The sequence below is a fragment of the Notothenia coriiceps genome, unplaced genomic scaffold (assembly GCF_000735185.1).
Source record: "Notothenia coriiceps isolate Sejong01 unplaced genomic scaffold, NC01 NC01_scaffold00000461, whole genome shotgun sequence".
Taxonomy (NCBI): domain Eukaryota; kingdom Metazoa; phylum Chordata; class Actinopteri; order Perciformes; family Nototheniidae; genus Notothenia; species Notothenia coriiceps.
In genome coordinates, this window is record NW_011333162.1 from 1 (window position 1) to 18,188 (window position 18,188).

The window sequence follows — 18,188 nt, forward strand, 5'->3', positions numbered from 1 at the left end:
TTAAAAGGCTTCTGGGTAAGCAGCTCTAAAAAGTAGTGTTTTTAGCCTTGACTTAAAAGAACTCAGCGTTGGTGAAGACCTCAGGTTTTCTGGAAGTTTGTTCCATTTGTGGGCAGCATAAAAACTAAAAGCAGCTTCGGCGTGTTTGGTTCTGAGCCGGGGAACAATGAGTAAAAAATGAGCAAAAAAGAAGTAGAGTGTAGGAATACTCAGTTACGAGTAAAAGTCCTCCATTCAAAATGTTACTCAAGTAAAAGTACAAAAGCATTAGCATCAAATTAAACTTAAGTAACTCAAGTAAAAGTACTCATTATGCAGAATGGCCCATTTCAGAATAATATGTATTATATGTTTTGATTATAATTATTGATCAATAAAGTGTTTATCAAAGCTGGTAAAGGTGCAGCTAGTTTTAACGACTTTGTATGCTGCAGGGTAGCTTGTGAATTTACTCCAGGTGTAACTAAAGTCTTATTTAAGAGTTGATTATATTTCACATCATAAATCCAAATCTGCAAAGTAACTAAAGCTTTAAGATAAATGTACTGGAGTAAAAGTAAACGATTGACCTGTGATTTGTAGTGGAGTAGAAGAACAAAGTAGCCAAACATTGAAATACTCAAGTAAAGCACAAGTACCTTAAAAGTGTACTTACGTACAGTACTTGAGTAAATGTACTTAGTTACTTTACACCTCCAGTTAAAACATCTGTAATTGAATTCATAATACACATCAATGCTCTTGTTGCCCTTCTTCATGACTGCCTTTCTTTGTTTGGGTGCAGCTAAGGAGAAAATGTTAAACTGCAACCTGTCTGAACCTTTCCCAAACATTTCCCTCGAGGGTAGAAGAGGATTTCATTTCCCCAAAGCAGATCAAAGTTGTTAGGTTTACACTGGATTGGATGAAGAAGGAGATGTATAGAAGACTCCTTCCTATGCCTATAATTTCAATTATAATCCTCATTTACCCGAAATAAAATCACCTTTCTTGTTTTGATTAATTTCTTCATACTCTTTCCAGAGTCTGACTTCACCCTCATGTATAATGTTTGTTGATGGAAACAATCAGTCAGCGGAAAAAGGAGAACTCCCAGCTTCACACGCAGACGCCTAATGTCTCATTGAGTTTGAGATGGTGACAAATGTTCTTAGTTTGTAGTTGATACTTAATACTTTAGATTGAATTAATTTGGTACACTTTTTTTTTAAATCACAGATTTTGACTTACCATAACCATTGAAGTTCTGTTGATTGAAGATGCTCTCCTTTCTGGTGAAGTGTTCCTTCTCGTCTCACTGAAAGATCTGATATGGTGGGATTAATAGAAAGCATTAAAAGTAATACTCAAAGTCACCGCCCTGAAATTTACTATCCTCCTCTCCATCCCAGGTAAATGAAGAGCGTGCACAAGACAAAGATATGAGTCAACAGAGAGCATGTCACCGCAGGGTGTGTACAGAGGAGGGGGGCAGACAGTCTGACTGCCACAGAGGACACAAACTTTGATTTCACTGTTGAATTCTTTTTTTTGGAAAATAAAGATATTTACTTTCTGCTGTATAACTGTTCTGGGAATGTTAGGGAGGTTATGTATTATAAACGTGCAGAATATATTGTATTTATGGTGTGTGATTTAACATCAGTGCTGATTTTTTTTAGGATGTTGCAACATATCATTTGTGACTCGCGTGTGTGCGTCAAGGAAAGTGATTTCATCGGAGAGAGAGAGTGACACCCTGATTCTAACTGTCGCATGCGTCAGGATCCAACTGTCTGTGTGACTGATTTACTTGGTAATCTTCGAAACCTTGCAACATGGCCAAAAGTATGTCGATATTCAAAAATGAGAAAAACCTAAAAAAAACAATGTGTCAAGTAACGTTTCAAAATCTTCACCCAATACACATAGAAGACTCTCACAGAGGTTTAAAGAAGAAATATCTGCAAATATGGCAGCAGATATGGAAGGATTATGAGACAATGTGCACAGAGCTCAACTCGAGGACTGACCATGAAGTGTCAATATTATATTAAAAAAGGAACTATTTTGTGTTTTTATATGTTGTTCAGGCAATACACTAACCGATATGTATTTCTTTTGTTTGCCAAAAGTATGTTATCCTATATGGAGCTGTCACTATATGCTTTTTGTAGCTCCAACATTAAATTAATATGTACAATAAAATGTCAATAAAATAATAATAATAATTATTAAAAACATATTATTATTATCCTTATGCATGGGGATTACTTGATGCTAGTTTGTATTGAATTGAAGCAATTGTTTGCATATTGATCTTGTGTTTTACATAAAATTGTGATTTTTCCTTTTCCTGCACTTTTTTAGTTGTTATGTTTGTGTATTACTAAATTGTGTGCAAAACCAACACAATAATTAATCCAGGTAACATTTGGATTTAAGGACTTCTATTTGTAACACATTATTTTTAAACTGTCATTTTGCGTCTTTTACTGAAGAAATGTTCTCAATCCTTCTTCATACACCGGTATTAAGTCTAGCCTGGAAGATAAAGAGAAAACGAGAGGAGTTCAGCTTTTGTGTATTGTGTGTTAATGTACTTTAATTCTGGGTATCCTGAATACTAGTTTGAACTCAGTCTTCAGCACCTGAGAGCTCGGTGTCCTCTGATGAGAAAGTGAACCTGTGAGCAGAATAAACAGTGAGTGTGCTGGGTGTGTCCGATGCCACAAGACCAGAAATACAAGTTTGTTGAGTGTTTATAATATTCAAATCTGCTGCTGGGAGAAATGTTGTGCTGATTGAGCAAGAAGGGCGTTGATATGACACTCACTGCCCCCCTGTGGTGACACACGGCAAAATACTCAAGGCCTTTGTGAAGGTTTAAAGGGCCCTATTATGCTGTTTTGGGTTGTCCCTTTCTTGTGCATGTAAATGGTCTGGAAAGGCTTCAATTCCAAAGTTCCCACAAGAGGGAGCTTCTCCCCCCCTGACTGAAACGCCTCCATTAAACTCCTTTGTTTAATTCTGTGACATGGTGACATCAATATGTACAACTCGCACTTTGATAGCCCTCCTACAAATTGTACGTGTTAGGCTAAGGGGCGGGACATCTCTAAACTGTTGAAAAATCTCAATAGAGCCGGCCAACTGACCAATCATAGCAGACTGGGCTCTGGTTTCAGACAAAGGGCGAAAAGAGATACTGCAGCACATCAGGCAGTATGAAAAATAAAGACCTTTTGGAAAATGAAAGCATGGAAAGTAGAGGCAGAAAATGCAAATATAAACATGAACATGGAAATTAAAGCGCCCCTTTAAATCAGTGAACTATCAGTTCTATGTTATTGTTAACGAGAAAGCGTGTCACAGTAAAAACACTGAGATCAGTTTATTTAAAACAATATCACAGTGTAGAAACACTGATTTTAAGATTTGTATTACTATGTACTTTGAAAATGTTCAAATGGTGTATATTTTGTTGTTATTAACATCTGTGTTGTGAATTGGTTCAGTGGTAACAAGACGATTGAAGGAAATAAGAAAAAACTTGAACAAACTCCAGTCATGTGGTCACACAACATACGTTTATTTCCTTCTTTTTCTCTTTTCCTTGCTCCCTCTTTTCATAGTTATACCCCTAATGCCTTTCAAATGATTAGAATTAGATAATCTGAGAAGTTCGATTTCCTCTCTGATTATGTGTATTTCATTTTGCAGATGTGAAAATAATAATTTGCTTCATCTTTTGGAGTCACAAGCAAAATGAAACCCTGTGAAAAACCAATATGTGTACTTCAGCAAGGAAAATAAAAATGACATAATTTATTAGCATTATTAAAAAACAGGTTGAGTAAGAAGACTGTTTATTTAAGGATGGGTGTTTCACAAGTATGACGATGGTTCACTAGACACAAGGAATAGACAGTCAACTAAAAAACTCACAGGTTAACTTCCTGAAAATCATTAGAGTAAGACGGTACATGAGTTTAAATTATATTCTAACACTGTTTAACAAACAATCAATCAGGGAATACATGCACCCTCCTTAGTGTTATTAACATACGACAAGTATATATACAATTTATACATCCGTAAAAACAGCATTATGACCTCATAGAAATATTTCACAAGATACCGTACATATAAAAGATTCATATGAATTGTTGTGTGATAAATTAAGAACATCTGACTTAGAGAAGCTACATTATTAAGTAGAAAAGGTGAGTTTCTATGGATAAGAAATATTAAAAACAAGTTGTATTTTCTAATCTAGAATAAAAAAAGAGAGGTATCCATCTTGTCGTGTCATATTCATAAGGAGGAGGAGGTGATGCATGGAACAAGTAATAAAGAATCCCATTAAAGGCTGATGTTGCCTGTTGGCTGGACTTCTAATAAACCCCCGGGCTGTTCCGGATGCCGCAGCACAGCACCATGGTGAAGATCATCTCGAAGATCTACATGGGAAAAGGACAGAATGGCTTAATTCACTAGGTTTAATCACATTTAGGGCTTCAATTGATGATTATTTTCATTAATGATGAATATGCCAATTATTTTCTGGATTCATTTATTCATCATATAATCTATAAAATGTCAGAAAATATTGAAAAAGGTCCATTCAAGTTTACACAGTCCAGGGCGATGTGTATAAATGTCTTATCAGTCAAAAACCCAAAGATATTCAATTGAATATGATATAAAACAAAAAGTATGAAAATATCCATATTTGAGGATGAAAATAGACATTTCTGCTTTTAAAATTACTTTAACGAATATCAAAACAGCAGATATTTGGATCAAACGATTGATTAGTTTAAATAATAAACTACGCCCTGATCAGAGCTGATGTAATGTTTGATGTAATGTTTCAGGGACGTTGGCCATGATCTGAGCCTTTCACACTGCAGCTGTGTGAAATATCCGTCACATGTCCAGTCTGACACTCACCATGATAACAGCAACCACCAAGGCAGCCAGACCGATCAGGTAGAGCTTCTCTGAGAACAGCTCGATCAGCTTATAGTGACAGCTCTGGGAGGAGACAGAAATAAAAAAGTTGAGCGTGACACTCTGATAAATGACAAGTGTTTACCCCTCACACTGTACACACACTGTACACACACTGTACGGGAGCCCATGTAATGGAGAGCTGACTGCTGTCAAAACAATGGGCTGAATTTCAGCAGCTTGTGACCGCATGACTCTGAATAATTAATGATGTCATATGTTATCTATTAGAAACATAAATAGAAGCCAGGAGTGGAAAAGGATAAAAGTCTTTATTTGCTGCTATAGGTTGAATATAGCTCCAACCCAATACGGGGTTACATTTACCAAGAATACATCGGCAGGAAAACACCACAGGCAATGTGATGTTATCTTTTATATTACTGTAAGATTATTTACATAAAGCAAATAAAGTAGTTGTGAACAGTTGTCTTTTTAAACATTCATGTCAAAACGTGTAACTGCTTAATAATAATCTCTGTATCTGTTCCAACTTTCAGCATCATGTAAACATTGTTGACAATACAATTATAATAAATACATTTGTGACAGTCTTGAGGTAAATGCTGAGTTTTTATTTGTAACACTAGATCATAATGTTCATATTTGGGAATGTATTAAAATAATACAACATTAACACAGTGTCAAATTAGGCCATTTGCACTGTGTAAAGTTATCTCATTTTTGCATAATAATCAACATCTTTGATATGTAGAATATCTTCTGGAAATGTAAATGGACAAACTAATCAATAAACTAATCAGATAGGAATTTCTATTCTTGGCAACTATAGTGAATTAAATATCAGACAGTGTATAAAAAAAACAATATGGCCAAAGAGCAGTACTGCTTATGGATTTAAAACATTGCCCAGTTTGTTCTTCCTGAAGATTTATTTATAGTCAACTAACTGGGAAAAAAAGTCAATTTGTTACACAAGTTGATATGTTATTATTGGCGACGATACTACTACTACTACTACTACTTCTACTACTACTACTACTACTACTACTACTACTACCACTTCTACTTCTACTACTACTACTACTACTACGTATTACTACTACTACTTCTACTACTACTACTACTACTACTACTATACTACTTCTACTACTACTACTACCACTTCTACTTCTACTACTACTACTACTACTACTACTACGTATTACTACTACTACTTCTACTACTACTACTACCTATTACTGCTACTACTACTACTACTTCTACTACCTACTACTACTTCTACTACTACTACTACTACTACTACTACTTCTACTTCTACTTCTACTACTACTACTACTACTACTACTATTACTACTACTACTTCTACTACTACTACTACTACTACTACTACTACTACTTCAACTACTACTACTACTACCACTTCTACTTGTACTACTACTACGTATTACTACTACTACTTCTACTACTACTACTACCTATTACTGCTACTACTCTCTACTACTACTACTACTACTACTACTACTACTACTACTACTACTACTACAAGGTAATCAACATATTTTCCCTTTTTCAACCAACCAGATCCTTGCTATTTCACAAAACCATAAATGTATCTCTTTCTAAAGTTGCTAATAAATAAACGTTAAATGTGTTTCCGGGAGGGTAGACATTCACCAATGAAAACCATTTCTGTACCAGGTATTGTGAAAATCATTTAAGTATACCTGAGATTTCAGAAAATCTTCCTGAGTCTTTCTGGGACACAAGGTGCCGACGACTTGTTTGAACAGAGCGGTGTCGTCTCCTTTACCGCAGCAGTCGAGCTGAAGGGGAGACAAAGGAACATATAGCATGATCAAAATAATAATTATCGAAATATTAACAAAAATCGGTAAAGTGATGTTGAGTGACGTACCGTAGAGTGGAAAACCTCCAGCACCTTGATGGCAGAGTCTTTGCTGGGATTGCCGGAGATGTCCACAGCTTTGATGTATGCAGAGTCGTAGAAATTGATCAGTTCCTTGGAGATCTGAGTTTCAGAGACAGGAAACCAAACAGAGCAGGTTCACTGGAGCGCAGAGGTGGAAAATCGATAGAAATATCAAAGATTCAGTCGAGTTTGTGTTGCTTACGGTGTCCTTGTTCATGAAACCCCACATTGCTGCAGCCACTTCACAAGCGAAGAGGATAATCAAAAAGAAGAAGAACTAAAGAAAGAAAATAAAGGGGAAAAGATTATATATTTAAACAAAAATAACAACTTCCTGCTGGATAAAAGAGAAATACTCACAGTCCCCAACAGGCACTGAGATTCCTGAATGGCACCGTAACAACCAAGGAAGCCCACAAGCATCATCACAGCCCCCACAGCTATCAGTATGTACACACCTGGAGACACAGAAACATAATAATGTAAAGAAATGTATCTCATCATGTATCTCAATGTCTCAATATATCATGTATCTCAATGTGTCCTCAGCACCACTAGGGGGCAGCAGTGTCAGAGCAGTGTGCTGATCATTGATCCAAGTTTTGTTTGGTAAGTAACTTCCTGCATGTTTTCCTTGCCTTCCCTGTAGGATGACTTGACATCATTGACATCCTGAAGCAAAACGACCCCAGGATACTGAGTAAGAGCTGACTCTGCTCAGCTGTCAGGCCACAAAATGCCTTACCCACAACCCCCTCTGCTGTGACCTCTGCCCCCAAGCATTATTCTTCCCCAGGAAACAGGGGGACCCACGTGAATATACAGTTACCCACCCACATATACACACTCATCATGGTGTGATTAAACTGAAATAGAGAGATTCACACTCGGAGGTTGAGCAATGTTTTGGCTGTTATACATAGTGATGATAAAAATACAGTTTCCATGACTTTAAAAGGCACAGCCGTGTGCAACAAGCTCCAGTTCAGGTAGTCATGTTGCAGGAAAAAGTCAATGAAGAGCAATAAAGCTCCAGTTACAGCAGAGGTCTGGATTATGTTTACACTTAAATGAAAACGTTCAGGACGGAGTCAAGGTGGAATGAAATATCTGTTGTTCTGGGAGTATGTGTTTAATTTAGAGAACAAGTACGCACTTGGTGACATGAAGGAATTCATTAGTGGCTATTTATATCTATTTATATCTCATTTTCTGTGGATGGGAAACATGTGAAATGTGTTAAACTGCTTTAAAGACTGCAGACTGTTGCATAATATTAAGAGACCAAATGACTAACTCCTGTGATCTTTTTCTTTTGGCGCAGTGAGATTAGAGGTTGGCTGGCTCCGCTCCAAAAGGAATTAATACAATCAATAACCTGCATGAATAAATTACCTGAAGGTGATGAAGTTTCAGAGCGGTTACAGTTTGCTTTGAATAATCTAATGACGCAACAACCTCACACCTGGAACAGTAAAACTCATTAAATGTAAAATCCCTACGGCCAGCGGTGACAGATAATCAAATGTGTTCCGATTTACTTTCAATTTCAAGTAAAGGCCGTTATTGTTCACACAGAAATAAAAAAGTGTAAACATAAATAAATAAAAGTACGAAAGATCAATTAAATAAACACATTATTTACAAAAATTGAGCCTTTTACAAAAATAATAATAAAAAAACGATGATTAAAGCTTATAAACTAATATCTCTCTACAATAAAACACACAGGATTAAAACAGGTCTTACATTTCCTTTTGATAATGCACAGGGGTTTGGTTTTTACAAAAATAAAATCAACATAAGTACAAAAAAATTGAATTATAAAATACATTGTTAAAGATTGGATTGGTTCTAACAATGTTGGCCTCTTACATGAAAGCTAGTCGGGGCCTTTTATCTCTTATTTCCTCTCATCACTTGATATCATTTAGATAATCAATATTTCACATAAAAAAACAGGATTGGAGAAAACTATGAATATAGATTTATGTTGCAGCAGTTTCATTCCCCCAAATAACTACCTGACAGTAGGTAAAGTATCGTTGCTATGACTCAAGTAAAGGATGTGGATACTTTTAGGAAGACGGTGCGGGGGGGGTCTGGTAATGGGTTTCTATACTTACTCACAGGCGAACGAAACACACGCAGGCTCTAAAGTATCCTGACAGAGTGACAGACAGGCCCGGGAAGAGATCCTGACTCCTGCTGTACTGCACACATCACTGATACATCTACACTCTTTCTAACTCTGTATGTCTTTAATCAACACCCCTCCTGCTTTATCCCCCTCCTCTCTTTCTCTCTCAGGTTTTGTTGTAGTGAGAAACGGCTACCAGGGCCAGTTACCCAGCAATGCGGCAAAGCAGCCATTATTTCCACTGCCTGCCATTACTATGACAACACCCTTTGAGGTTTGAATGCCATAGGGACTTTCAGGGAGACGGGCAATCTTATTCCACTGGGGAAGTTCATTTATTTCTTGTTTCCCAGTGTAATCTCGAGGGGGAAGAGGGGGAGGTTAGGACCATCTAAAAGCACAGCTCTGACTTTTCTCATCCAGTATCTTAAACAAAGAGCCAGGAGTCTTGTTCACACTGTCATAGCATGACACCAATGAACCAAGATGAACACATACTGTGTGTCACTGATTACATGTTGAGTAGAAGATTAAATATATTAAAAAAGGCTCCATATATGCATTTCCTGTTGACAGAGTTGACTTCCTGCAGCGAATATACTCTTAGTTAAAGCTACAGTATGTCTGTAGCCCACCTTACTGTGTCTTTAAAGTTTAACCCATTGACAACTCAGACATCATTGAAGAATGTGTACTGTAAATAGTTGCTTTGGAGCAGTAACGCTTCTATAGCTTAAAGGAAATAGACAAACGTTTTTATCTCTGCCAAGAACATTATGTTTTAGGCCGGATGACAGAAAAAAAAGTACAGGCCAGATGTCATGAAACTTGGTGGGATGGTGCAGCATTGGCTAAGAAAGCATCAATTACATTTTGGAGCGAATCCAAAACACATGACAGATACTTTAATTATTTCCGATTTTCTAAACATTGCAAGATATGGGTGTTGTTGCTGCATTCATGTGGTTTGGGACTAATTGGAAAAGTTAACTACTGAATGGGAACAAGTCAGAACAACAACCAAACATTTACTTTAAGCTGATTTAATTTATTTTAATGACGGCAAGTAGTGACCAAATGTCCAACCAACTAGTTACTCAGAAACTATGACAAATGGTGACACATTTATCATACAAGAACCTTTTCTTTGTGTCAACGTTGTTTTACTTTTAAGGTTTAAAGTACAAACATGAGAGTGGAATACTCCTCATTAATTTCTTGTCAGTAAAGCGAATAAGCACATTTTCATAAATATGAACCTTTTCTTTAAATACGAGGTAAAGTACTTCAAGTTAAAGAGTAGGAATCAGTTGAAGTGTAAGTTGATGAAAAGAAAGGGAAATAAGTTTTATTTTCAGAATAAATGATAGAGAATCAGAGCTCAAAAAGCCCCAGTGTACAGCTGTTTGAATTGTAATATAAAGCTTTTTTATTGATACATTAAGCTAACGAGGCAACATATGACTTTAAAACCCCAAATGTCTTTGTTTATTGCCATTTCCATGTGGGAGATGTTAGAAATGTCATGTTTGGATTAAGCTTGTTCCAGTATCTGTGAGACCTCAGAGTAATGTTTTGCTTTTGTGTACAAAGACACACAACATTTTTCTGTCAAACTGTTTCCTCACAGTTGGCGTATGCATCCTTCTAGTTTAGCACTTTGGGCTATGAAATATTGCAGAAAAGTCCTTCAGGCCGAGGCTCTGCATTATACATACAGTGTAAGGTACTGAAAGAGCTTGTGTAACAAAATCTGTCAGCCTTTCCTAGAGTAGCTCCTAGAGTTTGAGAGGCTGGAGCCCTAACCCCACCAGACTCCTGACAACTGCCACCGATTTCAGCCACTGGTTAAGAGGTGGGAGTATGTGTATTTTCAGCCTTACATAAATACCACTTTGGTGTGCCAGTGTGCTAAAAACATCCACTCCAAACTCTAATTTGAAGGGTAATGTGCAGATGTACAAGGTTATTTGAATTATTCAAGGGCGTATGTTCAAGGGAGGGTTAAAAAAAAAGAAGCAGTCCCTTGATCTCGCCTGGGTGGGCCTCTCTTGCCGCCCTGCCTTTAAAATCACGAGTGTGCTATTCCTCTATAAAAAGCATGGGCTCGCATTCGCTCTGTATACTTACTGAGGGGTAAGTATGGGAGTGCAGCAGGAGCCCAAATGTAAATTAATGGGCTCACTAGAGTTCACCACCACAACACACCGAGATGAGGGACCTTTGATATGTTCACATCGTCTATTGCAGGTTTTAGGGCCAAAGTCTGGTAGCAAAGGAAACATGATGATGATTTATGACTTTAATACATGATATGAGCCAAAATCTGAGGCACAAATCCCTGAATTAGTTTACAAAGACATACAAAACTTCTTAGAATTCCTCAGGTTCAGATAGTTTAAAGTGCGAGCGACAGTAGGCACATAAAGGCTTTGTTTATGCACCAGAGCCCACATGTCTCAACATCTGTCTGAAACATCTGGCCCTCTCTCAAGAAAGGAGTTTGAAGCTGAAGTCATAAACATGTTTTTTGATCTGAGTTAGAGAACATCACCTACAGTATGCAGTGATCGGAGGGACAGCTGAGTAAAAACACTGAGGTGATGGAGTTAGTCTTGACTCTTAAGTCACGCTGTGGATCTACGCAGGTCCTGTTTCCTGCTCTTCTCTCAGACGTCACACCACTGTTACTATTTCTGGACTGGATCCAGCTGAGTGTGAAAGACAGGTATTTTCTGTCAATTAGGTAAATTGCATCACTCTGTTAACAGTGAGCTTCCTGACAACAAGGAACAAGGACAGAATTACCAAGGACCTTGCAAGGAAGCATATCTAGTGTCTCACAAAGGACACACGCTTCTGAGGATATAGGAAGGAAGTAGGAAGGTGACCAGGCAAGTCACAGGAGGCTGCATATAGTAGCCCTGAAGTAAACACTTATCTTGTAAGGACTTGAATCCAGTAATGTTAGGATTATGTTAATGTTCTGCTGTAGTTGACTGTTATATTTTAAAAGGCATTGTTTATTTCTTTGCACCCTGTTTGAATACTCACTGATGTAGAAGGTGCCCGGAGCCTGTTGGCCTTCAAACTGCAGGATGAGGAGGTTGCTGGTCTGACTGTCATGGCGGAGCCACAGGGCCACTGCTAAGATCACACCTCCGGCCAGCTGTCCCAAAGAGAGAGAAGGTTTTAATTGATTTTCTTTCATGTTTCTTCACTTTGATATTCAAGAGAGACGTTAGCATGAATATTAAAACCAACCTGTAGTTATCCATTTTTCAGACTTGAAAAAAAGACCCATCAAGAGAGAACGTACAAGGCCTGACTCTCCTAAGATCAAATAAGTATTCAAACCTTTCTGCTAAAGTTTCTCTGTTCAGCAGTGAACTGTCCTCTAGTGACGAGAGGACATCCTGACACCTCGCTGACCTACAGCACAGACACGTCAGCAACACATTGTTTAAACCAAGTCAAGAACTTTGTTGTTCAACTGTATCCCTCTTGATCTCGCCTCTACTTCACATCCATTAAGGCAGAAACATCCTGGTAAACTGTTATCTTGTAAAAGCTGATGGAGCATAACTACCGAAGGATCAGGGCTATATATTGTTGACATGCTGTCGATTTCTTCTATGTTTATATCAAGACGCATCTGCACATTTATTCTGCACTCCATTGTTCTCAAAGAAACAGGAAACTCAATCCTCGACATGAAAAATAGCAAAACAAGGAAGAGAGGGCTCATGGTTTTCACAATGACAGGCACAGCGGCAAAACCAACAGAGGAAACACTCCATCAAGTGCGGCATGTCCAGGATATGGGGAGTTGTCTAAAAAAAGACGACTGTTCTGTACGGGCAAACTCAAATGGAAATTCACAAACAAGTGATCCATTCAGTGGGTAAAGGGTGAAGTTAACATCTGCAGGAAGTCTGATATGATGTAACGAAGTGTAAAATACAGACATGCATTAGGAACAACTGTGGCAAGTCCCTTGTTGGTGAAATAACTTTTTAGAAAACAAATCTCAGATCAGTCTGGATGGTCGAAATAACAAATACATAAAAAATACACCAATGCACTCTTTAAAAGCTTCAAAGGCACTAAATGAGTCTGGTGACCAGGTAGGAACAAAGGAAATGACAAGAGTAAAAACAGCCGCCCCCTCCCCCAGAGGCCCTTTTAGTCCTGTTCAATCTCCCTCTTCACATGTTTAATCTGAGGAGAACAAGACTTAGTTAAAAAACAAGAAACGGTCCAGTATTGAAGGAAGTTTAGTTCATCGGAAACAACTTCAGAATTCAGTGTTTCAATAATATGAACACAAGTTAATTAACTGAAACGATTGATCTAAAGCAGAGTTAATGTGAGGAAAATAACAGTTGTATCCCAGCAGTGACAGACTGAAGCCCAACCAGTGTGAAGTGCTGCTCTCAGCCACCTTGCCCTGCCACTCGGTCATGCAGAAAATACGTTTCTGATGAAGAGCGTTACCACTCCAGCCTGGAGAAGGTTTGTGCTGTGCCTCTCCTATTGATGCTGAATGTCACAGCAGCATAATTAGTACAGCAGGGCAGGAAACTCTCCGGAATGTATCATTTATTAACCTTAAACTCTGAGCTTAACAGACTATTAGCCTTAACAGGGAGAACAGAACACGTTAAAAGGAAGCAACTCAGACAATAAAAGAACAAACATAATAGCAAATCCAAAGTAAAATATGTTCAACTCACCCAGAAAATAAAGTTAAAGAAAAATAACATGTATTTGATGCATTTCGTGCAGCCCGCCACAACCATGTTGCCAGTTTTTACCAATTTGTCCTTTTGCAAATCAAACACACTGTGAGGTCAGCCTACTGTCCCGGATCACACAGTCTCTGTCTCTGCAAGATTTTATTCAGGCCGGCTGGGTATAAGCGCCTCTGTGTTGCCAACTCCTCCTTTATAATGAAGATTGAAAACCGAGACTGGGAACTGCCCACCGAGGGAAGAGGACAGGAGGAGAAGAAGGCAGAGGGAACGACACTGAGAGCCCTACTTTGTTCCTCTGCAACTTTAAACATGGGTTATGGTGAGAATAGGACAAAACCTCCCTTGACTCTCATGGGGGAAATGAATGGACAGAAAGAAAGGAAGGAAGTGAAGTTCACAGTCCATTTTAATTATTAAACCAGTTTTAAAAAGACAAAATCAACATCAAATATGTATAGAAATAAGACATCTTGGCAGAGGATTTTATTTCATAATCTGATGTAATGACTCATGTTACAAAAAACATTCAAATGTTGTCCCCTTATGGTTATGGAGTGGTGGATAGAAAAAAAGTACATTTACTCAAGTAAAGCATCATTTTGAGGTACTTGTAGTTTACCTAAGTACTTTCAGTTTATACTATTTTACTTCTTCTCAACTACATTTTAGAAGCCAATATTGAACTTTTCACGACACTAAGTTTATTTGACAGGTTTTACCTTTTAGGTTTAAATTATTAGCTAATAAAAAAACTAAATCAATTATTAAATAAACTTTGACTTTATAGGTTAAGATATCCAGCAGCAGTATACATTATTCAAATTAGCTCTACCTTTACCAGCTGTGAAAAAAAAAAACAATAATAATGGGGTAACTCAATATATTTAGATTCTGAAATTGGCCATTAAGCATAAGGAGCACTTAGATTTTTTGCTACTTTAAATTTGCTTTGATGCTGATACTTTTTTACTTTTTTGATTTTGAGTGCAGGAATTTTACTTGTAACAAATCACTTTTCAATGTAGTATTGCTAATTTTACTAAGTTAGAAATCTGAGTACTTCTTCCATCACTTTGCTTGTGTTTCATATTTTTTATTTAACAGGAATGCAAAAGGGGAGTATATTACTAAGTGACTAAGGGCGCCCTCTGCTGGCACTTCAAACACAGGTGGAGGCTAACGATTACAAGCTACAGACCCAGGCAACACAAAAGAGTTGTGCAAAAAACCAAAATAATTTTCTCAACTTTTTGCTTCAAAATATTTCCACAGTTGGTGCAGCGACCAGCACATGTAGACTTTCAACACGGGTCTGCATCACACATCCATAAATCACGGAGCTATAAGGAGACATTATGATCAGACTTTTTTTGATGGTATGGGCGGATCTGCGCGTGCATGGCTCCAGGGTCACACCTTCTCCAACCAGCTGTGCATGCGATAAGTCCCTCCTGACAGTGACAGACGCCCACCGACCATAACCCTCCGAGCGACGACGTTAAGTGAGAAAAATTGGGTGGCGATGACACGTGCAACAGCTTTAATTTAAGGACTTGACAGCGGGTTTTAACAAACGCAGGGTCCGCTGCATGCTCCATGTGATCTGAGAGGAGAGCTGGGCACGGTGTGAATAAACAGGCAGTTTGGGCGTTTTTGAGGAGGCTTGTCGTCCTCTCATCTCTGACTCTCATTTTTTATTTAACCACGCACAGAAAGCAGCGTTTGCCTCCCTTCAGGCTGTGGGTGTATTTTTTCTTCATCAGCAGTGCATGGAGGAAAGGGAAAGTTCCTGATCTGGGTAGCATCTTTGTGCTGAGACAAAGAGCTGTGTCGTTACTGAGCGTCGGTGTGAAGGAGGTGAGTCTGTAGGCAGCAACAGAGGAGGCTGTGAAGGCGCTGTCCGCTCAGCACCACCGCAGTCACCTTGCTGTGAAAGTCACAAAGAAGCTCAGCAGTGATCTGATCAATTACCGCAACTTGGGGAGTGCAATGAGCTGGATGTGTTCTGCTCGCGGGGGGGAGATGTGTCAGCGTTAGTGCTTTTATCTCGACATCTTGGAATTACAGACTATGTGACGTCCATTCTTAGGGTAGGCTACTGTCGTTGGCTGCAATGATTTTTGGATTTGATATCCTCCAGTGAGTCCGGCAGCTATAAGCGTCTGAAGTTGCATGACAGACCTGTAGAAACCACAGGGTTTAGAGTGGATGTAGCCAGGTGCGTGTCAAGCAGCCACGATTTCTTTATTAGTTGGTGAGAAACGACAGGTTGTTCTGAGCCTCATTTATGTAATAGTTCCCATCAGTGAGATCCCTGTGGTGCATGGTTTCACTCCTAGACTTACCTTTGCGATGAAGGGAACTTATTGGAGAAATGCCTAAGGGACGCAATGGGCCTGAGCGACGACAAGGATCGCATTGTGATAAACGTGGGAGGGATCAGACATCAGACATACCGCAGCACCCTGCGCACCCTACCTGGCACTAAATTATCCCAGTTAGCCGAGCCTGATGCCCCTAACCACTTTGACTATGATGCCAAGATCGACGAATTTTTCTTCGACCGCCACCCTGGCGTGTTTGCACATATCCTTAATTATTACAGGACAGGTAAACTGCACTGCCCGGCTGATGTCTGCGGGCCCCTCTATGAGGAGGAGCTGGCTTTCTGGGAGATTGATGAGACAGACGTGGAGCCATGCTGCTGGATGAACTATCGCCAGCACCGGGAGGCAGAGGAGGCCCTTGATAGTTTCGGCGGGGGGGGCCTGTTGGACCTGGCGAACGATGACGCGGAGCCAGATCTGGAGCATGGCGAGGAGGATGTGGATGAAATGACAAGGAGGCTGGCGCATGGAGACACTCACGATGCCCGGAGTGGAAGCCTGTGGAGCCGGTGGCAGAGACACGTCTGGGCTCTGTTTGAGGACCCTTACTCCTCTAAATATGCAAGGGTGAGTTGCTTTTAAGTAGTTTTTCTCATTGAACCAAAGATCGGAAACTTCATTAGGAGTTTTCATGGGAACATTCTGTGCTAAAACAAAAACGCAAATGTCACAACTTTCAAAGTTGCATTACGAGAACAATTTAGTTGTAATTAGGGGAGCAACTTAAGTAGGCCTATGTAAATTATCGATTTATCTGGTCATCTTCGAAATGAATTATTTGGTGTAAAAAGTCAGACGATGATGAAAAGTGTGCTTCCCAGTTTATCAAAGTCCAAGCTTGTTGACTTCAAATGTTTTGTTTCACAGAATTCAAATATATTCACTTAAATATGATATTCACCAAACAAAATTGTCGATATTTGAGAAGCCAAAGCTTTTTAATGACATTTTCAATGAAAAATTACTTGAAAAAATGTAGTTGGGGATTACTTTTAGTCGACTATGGTTGCAGCCCTATAGTGTATTTGACTGCCTTTGTCTTTTGATTTTGACACAAAGATGGATGGCTATAGGAGGTTTAAATAGGTTTTTTGATGACCTTGAGATGACCTGTCGGAAGCCTTGAATGAAGACCACGGAGCAACACCATCATGCATACATCTACGTACACAGCGTGGGGATGTCTTATTGTAACGCACCTTAATACATGGAGTAAAGGGTACCATCACAAAGCAATACTTAGCAATAACAACACCCGTAATGCTTCAGCATTACAACACCATATAGTCTAGACTGTTAATACAAGGAAAACACAGACACTCATCTCAGAGGTCACAACAATCGATCCAGCAGAGCAATAGCCAAGATGAGAGTAACAAATGCGTCCCTTCCGGGCAAAAATAACGGCTCCGCCCACTTTTGGGGGGAAACAATGCTTTCAGTTGAACGGCGGTCGTTTTTGCCAATCCGATCAGAAATGTAAGAAAACCGGAGATTTTTGCATCTTGAAAGAGCCCGATTCCAATGGCCAGACAGGCAAACAATTGCATTAAGCCATTAGAAATAGACGATTGGGCTCGATATATGGTTAAATATAGCAGTAGGCTATCGATTTTCATAGATGAGAGTAACATCTACGTCACTTTACGGCCCCGCCCACTTTTGGGGGAAACAGCGGCTGTCATTTGAATGGCGATCGAGCCTGAAGCCACAGAGCTCTTCTGTTACTGTCCTTTCTTCTTAGAGGAAGTACAGAAACACGTAACTCTGGATTTGTTTTAATGTTTGAGGTGCAATAAACGACACAGCAGCTTTTTGGCATGATAAAACTATTATGTTCCGCCTCACTCATGAGAGTAACAGCTGGAGAAATTACAGCCTCGCCTACTGATTTTAATTTAACCATATATCAAGACCGATTGTCGATTACCAATGATCGAATGTAATTGTTTGCCTGACTGGCCATCGTAATCGAGCTCTTTGAAGATCCAAAAATCCACGGTACTACGTATTAC

The 18,188-nt window shown here is 39.0% G+C and overlaps 1 protein-coding gene and 1 pseudogene across 1 annotated transcript; one reads left to right on the forward strand and one right to left on the reverse strand.

The window, feature by feature from the left end:
• Nucleotides 1-3,787: 3,787 nt before the first annotated feature.
• LOC104953235 (CD81 antigen) lies at nt 3,788-14,051 on the reverse strand. Its single transcript, XM_010780155.1, has 8 exons — nt 13,766-14,051; nt 12,084-12,198; nt 7,250-7,347; nt 7,092-7,166; nt 6,875-6,988; nt 6,684-6,782; nt 4,936-5,019; nt 3,788-4,442 (listed from the first exon to the last, which is right to left on the reverse strand). The coding sequence occupies exons 1-8, from the start codon at nt 13,829-13,831 to the stop codon at nt 4,377-4,379; spliced, it is 717 nt and encodes a 238-aa protein (XP_010778457.1). The 5' UTR covers nt 13,832-14,051; the 3' UTR covers nt 3,788-4,376.
• Nucleotides 14,052-15,038: 987 nt separating this feature from the next.
• On the forward strand, nt 15,039-16,755 carry LOC104953242 (potassium voltage-gated channel subfamily C member 1 pseudogene; annotated as a pseudogene).
• The last annotated feature ends 1,433 nt before the right edge of the window (nt 16,756-18,188 follow it).